The sequence below is a fragment of the Narcine bancroftii genome, chromosome 5 (genome assembly GCF_036971445.1).
Source record: "Narcine bancroftii isolate sNarBan1 chromosome 5, sNarBan1.hap1, whole genome shotgun sequence".
Lineage (NCBI taxonomy): Eukaryota > Metazoa > Chordata > Chondrichthyes > Torpediniformes > Narcinidae > Narcine > Narcine bancroftii.
The window spans coordinates 185,980,900-185,991,967 of NC_091473.1; the positions used below are offsets into that span (position 1 = coordinate 185,980,900).

Genomic DNA, 11,068 nt, shown 5'->3' on the forward strand with positions numbered 1-11,068 from the left:
GGGATCCAACATTTTCAAATAGATGTTATCACTGAAAGAAGGAAATGGGAACAACAGTACATGCTATCTGGGCATGTGAGAAAGTGAAAATGTTTTGGGACGATCTAAATCAGATATTCAATAGAATCACACAATATAACATATCAAAAAATCCAGAGATCTTTCTTCTAAGTAATATAAGAATTAAAGAATTAGACCTCAAATTGAATAAAATGCAAAAAGATTCTATATGATAGCCTTAGCAGTAGCAAAAAAAAGTACAATGCCAACATGGAAAATGGAAGTCAGCCTGAAAGTACAGCAATGGTACATGGAAATGAAAAAATGTATTCCATTGAATAAAAATAACATTATAATTTAAAAATTAAAGTCACATTATTTGAACAGATTTGGGAACCATACATGGAATTTAACAGCGAGGGCTTACCTCGAACCTCACCCCCGAAAATGATAAGAAGACAAAACGACTTGATCCAGTGTGGAAAAGTAGATGACACATTTTTCGTGTTTATTTTTCATTGTGGGATAACATTGTTTAATGGTTTTATTGTATGGAATACGTTGATTATTTATTGGTTTTGGAGGGTGTGGGAAGGGGGAAGGGAAGGTATGGGGCGAAGGTAGAAAATGCCACAGTGTATATTTAATGAGAAACGTTTGTATATATTTTGTTTGATATGGTTGACATTTTGAAAAATAAAATAAAATACTTAAACAGCCACAAATCTGGTCTCGGTGACTGAGCTGATCAGTCCTTCACCGACCAGGTGTTCAGAGTCACCGATCTAAACTGCTCTCAGATCGCACTGCGATCCGCTGTTTTCATGCATCTGGGGTTTGAGGGAAATTGGGAGGGGGGGGAAAGCAGAGGGAAAGAATGAGTGAGAGAGAAAGTGCGCGGGTCCACTGCGTTCCCACTCTCTGATCCTCAGCCATCCTCGTCCTAAAGGGGGTCAGAGAAATTAAAATGATTTTGTGCACAAATATAAATTGAAAAGGAGCCGGGTTGGCGCGGTTTAACTGACTTTTTTGTGTCTTTACAGTTAATTTAATGGCGATTTTGATTCTATGGCGGAGGAATTGTGGTTTGTCACGGTGCATCACTCGCTACCTCGTCGGAATGGCGATGGCTGATTTAATGTGTGTGGTCATCGGGGTATTGCTGGAGCAGGTTAATAACATCTACATTTTTGCTCCGTATTTGCTCTTCACTCCAATCTGCACGCTGACCCTTGTCCTAAGGTTTGTAGCAATGGACTGTTCTGTCTGGTTGACGGTGGCTTTCACGTTCGATCGCTACGTCGCAATTTGTGGTGTGAGGCTGCGGGAGCGGTATTGCACCGAGCGAACGGCCACGGTTGTGATGGTAATTGTGACAATATGGGGTTGTGTGAGATACGTTCCCTACGCCCTCGTAATAAAACCTTGGGTCGTCATTGACCACTTGCCGTGGCGCTGCGTTCCCAAAGCTGAATATTCGTCCTCAACCTTCTGGAGAATATACACGGTCTTCATCAGCGTCACAACACCTTTAGTGCCAATCGGCCTCATTGTATTGTTCAACGGTTTAACCGTCCGTCATATTGTTGCGGCAAATGAAATACGTCGCATTCTCCGGAAAAACATTGTGAAGGAGACGGATCCGGAGGCGGGAAAACGCAGAAAGTCAATGGTTCTGTTGTTCTCTCTCTCTGCCAATTTTATTTTGTTGTGGATCCCCTATGTCGTGTTTCACTCAAAATGGCAAACTCAAAATTATTTTTACACAGACAGATATCGAAGTAACCCGACATATATTCTGCAGCAATTTGCATACATGTTTCTATTTCTCAGTACCTGCACCAACACGTGCATCTACACTTTGTCCCAGAGGAGATTCAGGGAGGAACTGAAGATTGCGGTGAAATATCTCTTTACGTGAAGGGGATCGCGTTGTATGTGAATATTCCGTTTAGTGCTCAAATAAATCTTACAAGTGATCTGCAGATTTGGAAGGAATGACCATTTCAAGCGCACATATTCACGTTATTGGACTTAAGATTCGAAACGAACTTCCGTTGATGTGTATGTATGTATTTTGTGTTTGTCTCTCTTCTATCTATCTTTCGCCAACTCTCCCTCCCTCCATCATTCGTTCGTGATTGACCATGGGACTACGCAGCCGGTTGTAATTGGAGTATTGAAGTCACAGGAAATTAACGTGTGTGTGTGTGTGTGTGTGTGTGTGTGTGTGTGTGTGTGTGTGTGTGTGTGTGTGTGTGTGTGTGTGCGCGCGCGCGTGCGTGTGTGTGTGTGTGTTTGTGATTGTGTGTGTGTGTGTGTGTGTGTGTGTGTGCGTGCGTGCGTGCGTGTGTGTGTGTGTGTATGTGTGTGTATGTGTGTGCTGCGTGTGCATGTACATTTTGTTACAAGATCAATTCACCACCAAGAAAGAAGGCATATCACACAGGGGTAAAGATGAACAATTACTTTATTAACAAAAAACTCACCTTCAAATTTTAATGTGAAATGCCCTCTTTCATAACAATGCCCACTGGTTACTATGCAAATTTCTATAACCGTGTGAAACTAATAAATTGCCCAGCCTAAATATAACATTTGGAATTAAAGTGTACGATATTGTTCCAAACAGCGCACAGAAAAAATTATGCACAAAACTCACAAGACTCATAAAACTTAGATCTCGGAGTCTCCAGGTGGCGCTCATGGAGTGAACACGTTTTGGTTTTTGCTCCATAAAATATACTATTTTTAACCTGTATCCACCTTTGAACTAACTTCACGGAAGTCAGAAAGATCTTTATTATTTCTCTAATTATACTTGAGTCTGAAAATTTTGAAGAAATGACTGAAGGAAAAGCTACACGAGCTAAAACCCGGGCAGAAGATGGTAACGGCCGAGAGAAGAAACAACCAGACATTAAACTAAGTGAGATGACCTTCACTGACTTTTTAAACTTCTTTCGTGATGAATTCAAAGATGTTTGTCGCAAAAAAGACCTAGCTGAACTTCGTACAGCTTTAATTGCCTCAGAAGCTGAAACCAAAAAACAACATACCTTAATTGCAGCTCTTCAAACTGAAGTTCAACAAAAAGAGATTAGACTGACTGAGGTCGAACAGAAACTTTCCAAAGCAATTAAACAACTAGAAGCACTCCAGCTGAAAAGCATTGATTCAGAGAACCGTTCCAGAAGACAAAATATTCGTTTGGTTGGAATTCCTGAAGGCATTGAGAAAGGAGATCTCCTGACGTTTTTTGCCGAGCTTTTAAAAGAAGCATACCCATCCGAATTCCCTGCTGATCCACGGCTACTTGATAGAGTACATCGTATCTGGAACCAAAATGCTGAAGCTTCCAAACCCAGAGTGGTGATGGTCCGTATGCATTACGTGAGTACAAAGGATAGATTGATTCGTACAGCCAGAAAACTTGGAAATGTGACTGTTCATGGCTTTAGTCTAAGAGCCTATGAAGATTTTAGTCCTGTGGTAGTACGCGCTCGAAGACTGTTTAAAGATCTGACGTCCGAATGTTTTGAGAAGAAACTGAAACCTGCGCTCCTGTATCCTGCGAGGCTCAGGATTTCTCCGGAGAACCAAGCTCGTCAAATATTCGACTCCGTGTCTGCAGCACGGAACTACCTGTCAGCTAATTTCCCGTCTAGCGCGACCTCTCAGCCCGAGTGACTGATAAAAAATGCGGTAGATATCAGTCTTTTTCATGTTAATAGTCAGATTCTGATTTCTGACCATTCCAAAAGTAATAGATCATTATAGCTCTAATTATCCTGTTCATCTTTAACACATTTTTACATATTTTCTTTCTCCTCTGTGAGAATTTTTTTTTAAATATATAAGTGTATGTTTAATTTTATATTAATCTATACTAATAATATGATTATATTCTTTACTATTTTATTTCTGAATTACTGAAAATGGCGATTTTTTATTTTTTGTTTATTAAAACTTTTCATGGTTTTTTTTTACATTCGCCATTTTCTCTTTGTCTTTCTTCATAAACTAATTTTAAAATGATTTAACTCTTTATGACTTTGTTTTATCAGTAGGTACTACACAATTATGATTTTTCTTTTATTTCTTTTTAAATATTTTTCTTTCAATATTTAGTATTTGATTTTAGCTTGAGTTATCCGTTTTATAAGTTTAGGTGGTGGATCTTATCTTAATATTAGGAGCTGCCGTCTGAAGACATGGGGGTAGGTTTAGTATTATCTCTTCTTTTTTTCTGATCACTCTCTGGTCAGATGGGGGGCTTTGTGGGTGGGGGGTGGGTTTTGTTTTTCCTTCAGGGGTTTTTATGTTTTATTTTCTTTTGTTTTTTCTTGATTTTTCTTTTAGAACTACAGATATGGCTGACACGTCGTCATTTCCGGTCCTTCCTTAGATCTTAATTCTTCTTCCGGGCGCATGGGTCCCTGCTTTGGTTAACCCTTTATATACTGGAGGGTTGACCTAAGTAATGGATCAAAACATTAATTTTGTCTCTTGGAATGCTAATGGTCTAAACAACATGTTTAAAAGGAGGAAAGTCTTTAAAGTATTCCAGAGACTGAAAGCACAGATTATTTTTTTACAGGAGACTCATGTGAGGAAGGAGGATAATCTGCGTTTTTTTAAATCTTGGAAAGGCCCACAATTTCATGCCAACTCATGCTCTAAGACTCGAGGTGTATCTATTTTTATTGATCCCTCTATTACATTTGTTCAACATGACATCACTGTAGACCCTAACGGCAGATTTTTATTGGTTACTGGGTTATTATTCAATATTAAGGTTGTCATGGTTAATGTTTATGCCCCGAATGTAGATCACCCTGAGTTTTTTAGATCTTTGTTTACTATTTTACCCAATCTAAATGAATATCATTTAATAATGGGTGGGGATTCTAACTGTTGTCTGAATCCCCTGCTAGATAGGTCGAAACCTTCACAGCTCCCACCGAATAAATCAGCTACATATATTAACCCTTTCCTTACTAACTCTGGAGCTGTTGATATTTGGAGATTTCTTCACCCGACAGATAAAGAGTTTTTCTTTTTTTCTCATGTATACCATTCATACTCGAGAATTGATCACTTTTTTATTGATTCACGTTTTATTCCACTTGTAACTGCTTGTAAGTATGACATTATAGCCATTTCGGATCACTCTCCATTACAACTCTCTCTTAAATTCAAAGACTCTGTTTCTACTATTAAGCACTGGCGTTTTGATGTTACATTATTGCAAGATTTAGACTTTGTTAAATTTATGAAAGAACAAATTAACTTTTTCTTTTCAACAAATTACACTACGGAAATTTCTTATGGAATATTGTGGGATACATTCAAGGCTTATATTCGTGGTCAAATTATTTCTTACTCAGTAGCTTTGAAGAAATGCATCAAAAACAAGATTCATCTATTGGTTGAGAAGATTAAAGACATTGATAAGAAATATGTGACTGATCCTACTGAAGAACTTTACAAACAAAGAATTGAACTGCAGATGGAATATAATTTGTTACTTACATCTTCGATTATAAACCAGCTAATGAGATCTAAATCTGATTTTTATGTGCATAGTGAGAAATCGGGTAAACTGTTGGCTAATCATCTGAAGAATATTTCAGCTAGACGCCAAATTGTGGAGATTCGCAAACAGAATGGAGAACTGACTGTTAACCAGGAAGAGATAAATCAATCTTTCCAAAATTTTTATACATCCTTTTATAGTACAGAATCCCCTCAAGTCCTTAGTAATATGTTTAATTTTTTAGAACATTTGAAATTCCCAAAAGTATTACCTCAAGATAACTTAGAATTAAGTAAACCCATTGCAGATTCGGAGATCAATAATACTATTTTCTCACTGAACTCGGGGAAAGCACCAGGTCCCGATGGATATTTTGTGGAATTTTATAAAGCTTTTTCTTCTACTCTCTCTCCCTGGCTGATTAAGATGTTTGATGAATCTATCACATTGGGTCAACTACCACAATCATTTTACAGAGCTACGATTTCTCTAATCTTGAAAAAAAATAAAGACCCGACCGAATGTTCTTCTTATAGACCTATTTCTTTGTTGAATGTTGATTCTAAGATCTTCTCTAAAATTCTAGCGACAAAGCTAGAGAAGATATTACCATATATTATCTCTGAAGACCAGACTGGATTCATTAAAAATCGTTATTCCTCCTTTAATATTAGAAGATTGATGAATATTATTTACACTCCTTCACATAAGTCTTCAGAATGTGTTATTTCACTAGATGCTCAGAAGGCATTCGATAGAGTAGAATGGCCTTATTTATTTACAGTTCTTGAAAAAATTAATTTTAGTCCGATATTTATATCTTGGATTAAACTTCTTTATAATTCCCCAGTTGCCTCGGTTTTTACTAATACCCAAAGATCGCCATATTTTCGATTATTTCGGGGCACCAGGCAAGGGTGCCCCCTTAGCCCTTTATTATTTAACTTAGCTTTAGAACCTTTGGCAATTACTATCAGAGAAGCACCCAATATTACTGGTATTATTCGTTGCAGGGATATTCATAAAGTATCACTATATGCAGATGATTTATTGTTATATATTTCCAATCCTGAAAATTCCATTCCTGCAGTTTTATCTTTATTAGCCTAATTTAGTAATTTTTCGGGATATAAACTGAATTTAAATAAAAGTGAATTATTCCCTTTTAATGGATGGGTCCCTATTTATGATAGTTTACCTTTTAAAATAGCTAGAGACCATTTTATATATTTAGGGATTTTTCTTTGGCTTGGCTTCGCGGATGAAGATTTATGGAGGGGGTAAAAGTCCACGTCAGCTGCAGGCTCGTTTGTGGCTGACAAGTCCGATGCGGGACAGGCAGACACAGTTGCAGCGGCTGCAGGGGAAAATTGGTTGGTTGGGGTTGGGTGTTGGGTTTTTCCTCCTTTGCCTTTTGTCTGTGAGGTGACCTCTGCGGTCTTCTTCAAAGGAGGTTGCTGCCCGCCAAACTGTGAGGCGCCAAGATGCACGGTTTGAGGCGATATCAGCCCACTGGCGGTGGTCAATGTGGCAGGCACCAAGAGATTTCTTTAGGCAGTCCTTGTACCTTTTCTTTGGTGCACCTCTGTCACGGTGGCCAGTGGAGAGCTCGCCATATAACATGATCTTGGGAAGGCGATGGTCCTCCATTCTGGAGACGTGACCCATCCAGCACAGCTGGATCTTCAGCAGCGTGGACTCGATGCTGTCGACCTCTGCCATCTCGAGTACTTCGACGTTTGGGATGAAAGCGCTCCAATGGATGTTGAGGATGGAGCGGAGACAACGCTGGTGGAAGCGTTCTAGGAGCCGTAGGTGATGCCGCTAGAGGACCCATGATTCGGAGCCGAACAGGAGTGTAGGTATGACAACGGCTCTGTATGAGCCGTTATCTTTGTGAGGTTTTTCAGTTGCTTGTTTTTCCAGACTCTTTTGTGTAGTCTTCCAAAGGCGCTATTTGCCTTGGCGAGTCTGTTGTCTATCTCATTGTCGATCCTTGCATCTGATGAAATGGTGCAGCCGAGATAGGTAAACTGGTTGACCGTTTTGAGTTTTGTGTGCCCGATGGAGATGTGGGGGGGCTGGTAGTCATGGTGGGGAGCTGGCTGATGGAGGACCTCAGTTTTCTTCAGGCTGACTTCCAGGCCAAACATTTTGGCAGTTTCCGCAAAGCAGGACGTCAAGCGCTGAAGAGCTGGCTCTGAATGGGCAACTAAAGCGGCATCGTCTGCAAAGAGTAGTTCACGGACAAGTTTCTCTTGTGTCTTGGTGTGAGCTTGCAGGCGCCTCAGATTAAAGAGACTGCCATCCGTGCGGTACCGGATGTAAACAGCGTCTTCATTGTTGGGGTCTTTCATGGCTTGGTTCAGCATCATGCTGAAGAAGATTGAAAAGAGGGTTGGTGCGAGAACACAGCCTTGCTCACGCCATTGTTAATGGAGAAGGGTTCAGAGAGCTCATTGCTGTATCTGACCCGACCTTGTTGGTTTTCGTGCAGTTGGATAATCATGTTGAGGAACTTTGGGGGACATTCGATGCGCTCTAGTATTTGCCAAAGCCCTTTTCTGCTCACGGGGTCGAAGGCTTTGGTGAGGTCAACAAAGGTGATGTAGAGTCCTTTGTTTTGTTCTCTGCCCTTTTCTTGGAGCTGTCTGAGGGCAAAGACCATGTCAGTAGTTCCTCTGTTTGCGCGAAAGCCGCACTGTGATTCTGGGAGAATATTCTCGGCGACACTAGGTATTATTCTATTTAGTAGAATCCTAGCGAAGATTTTGCCTGCAATGGAGAGCAACGTGGTTCCCATGTAGTTTGAGCAGTCAGATTGCTCGCCTTTGTTTTTGTACAGGGTGATGATGGTGGCATCACGAAGATCCTGAGGCAGTTTTCCTTGGTCCCAAAAAAGCTTGAAAAACGGGATTAAGATTACTAAAAAACATAAAGATTTGTTTAGGACTAATTTTTTCCCTCTATTGGACCTGATCGGCAGTTTACTTACCAATTGGTCACCGTTATCCCTATCCATGATAGGCCGAATTAATGCTATTAAGATGATGATCTTACCTAAATTTTTATATATATTCCAAGCTATACCTATTTTTGTTCCTAAATCTTTTTTTGATAAGGTCGATTCTAAATTGTCCTCGTATATCTGGCAAAACAAGAATCCTAGATTGGGGAAAAAAATATTTACAGAAATCTAAACTAGAGGGAGGGTTGGCATTACCCAACTTTAGAATTTATTACTGGGCAATTAATATCAGTTACTTAAGGTATTGGTTGAATTATTCAGAATTATCTCTAAATCCCCATTGGGTAAATTTAGAAATTAAACCGATACAAAATTTTTCAATTAGCTCTATTTTGGGAGCTGCTCTCCTTTTTACTCTTACTAAATTATATAAACAAATTGATAATCCAATGGCTAAACATACACTACGTATATGGTTTCAATTCTGGAGATTTTTTGGCCTAACTCATTTTATCTTGGAAACTCCTATTGTACTAAATTTCCTTATTCATCCCTCTCTAATTGATCAAGCTTATTTACTCGGGAAAGTTAAAGGTATAACATGCTTTTCGGATTTATTCTTGGATAACTTTTTCATGTCATTTGAACAATTATCCATGAAATATGATTTACCTCGATCTCATTTCTTTCGATATTTGCAGATTAGGAGTTTCTTAGTTTCGACTTTACCCTCTTTTCCCAATCGGGAGACTACGACTGTTTTAGAGGATATACTATATTCAAAATTCCCTCCAAAAGGTGTGATATCTAAATTATATAATATAATTACAAAAATAAATTCTGGGACTTTTGAAAAGTTTAAAAATGATTGGGAAAGAGAACTCAACCTTCATATTTCTAATGAAAATTGGAATAAAATTCTGCGACTGGTAAACTCTTCTTCTCTATGTGCAAAACATTCACTAATACAGTTTAAAGTTGTTCATAGAGCTCATATGTCTAAAGATAAACTCCATCGCTTTTATTCTCATATCGATCCTATATGTGATAAATGTCAATTGGAAATAGCTTCCCTTACACATATGTTTTGGTCCTGTCCCTCTTTACGGAATTATTGGAAGGAATTTTTTTCCATTATATCTACTGTTTTGAATATTGATTTACAACCACATCCCATTACTGCAATTTTTGGATTACCTATGATAGATTTGACTTATTTATCTCTTCCTGCGGATCGTATGATTGCTTTTCTTACACTAATGGCTAGAAGATCTATACTATTAAATTGGAAAGAGGTAAATCCTCCCACTGTTTTCCAATGGTTTACCCAAACTATACTATGTTTAAATTTAGAGAAAATTAGAAACTCTGTCTATGAATCCCCTTCTAAGTTTGAGTTAACCTGGCGACCATTTATTCAATATTTTCATTTGTGGTGAGTTGATCTGGCTCTGTTTTCTTTCTATGATTATGTATGATAATTGGGCTGTAAGATGAGATCGGAGTGATCGGCATGGTTTAGCTATATCTGTAGGGTTTTTTTTAAGTTTTTTTTAATTCAGATATGTTTTTTCTTCTTTTTTGGGTTTTTTTTCTCTTTTTTCATATATTGTTATTAATTATATCTGTTTTTTTAGAGATAGTTCACACCCTAAACTGATCCAAAAAAAATTTTTATGATATATTTTTATTCTGTAATATTATTGTTTAATATCTCTGTATTAATTCATTACTTACTATGTATTTTTTTATATCTCTTTGAACTGTATGTGTTTATAAATTATAATAATAATAAAAAGATTGAAAAAGAAAGAAAACTTCGATCTCAACTGAAGAAAAGATCATAAACAAAATTCAGTTTGTTTAGTAAACTGAAGCCAAATGATATTTGACGGAGAGAGAGCGAGAGAAAGCACAACATTCGAAGTTGTCTTGTGTTGCTTGCAGAAAGAGCCACCACTGGCTTGGTCTGCATCCTGCTGGTTGTCTTCGGAATGTTCGTCCTTTTTGAAATCCCAACATTCTAAACTGTCCTCCAGACCATGACTCATGCTCTGGGCCTCCTTCTACTCCTCATCATCCCCAGTAGTGTTTTACCGTCCAAGTCCAGCATTTTTTAGATAATTTTCTGTACATGCGAAGAACTTCTCCCACTCTCTCAGCAGACCACCTCCACCTTGGCTCTCTCAGGCAAACTGTCAATTTTAAAAATTAAACCACACAACACATAGGCCAATACACAACACAGAACTCTGATACAACATACATACATTGATTATATATATGCACCAAATCATTGCATTTTTGATATTCGGATTATATGTGTGGGCAAGGAACCGTAACATTACAGCACAGAAACAGGCCCTTCTAGTCTGTTATGAAGTATTATTTTACCGAGAACCACTGAACTGCACCCAGCCCATAGCCTTCCATAGCCTCCCATGCATGTACCTGTCCAAAGTCTGCCTAAATTTTAAAACGAACTCTTCATTTTCCACTACAACTGGCGGATCGTCCCACATTCCCACTACACTATTTGTGAAGACCCTCCACCTCATGTT

At 38.4% G+C, this 11,068-nt stretch overlaps 1 protein-coding gene across 1 annotated transcript; it reads left to right on the plus strand.

The window, feature by feature from the left end:
* Positions 1-402: 402 nt before the first annotated feature.
* On the plus strand, positions 403-1,921 carry LOC138765398 (probable G-protein coupled receptor 139). Its single transcript, XM_069942441.1, has 2 exons — positions 403-607; positions 1,044-1,921. The coding sequence occupies exons 1-2, from the start codon at positions 403-405 to the stop codon at positions 1,919-1,921; spliced, it is 1,083 nt and encodes a 360-aa protein (XP_069798542.1).
* The last annotated feature ends 9,147 nt before the right edge of the window (positions 1,922-11,068 follow it).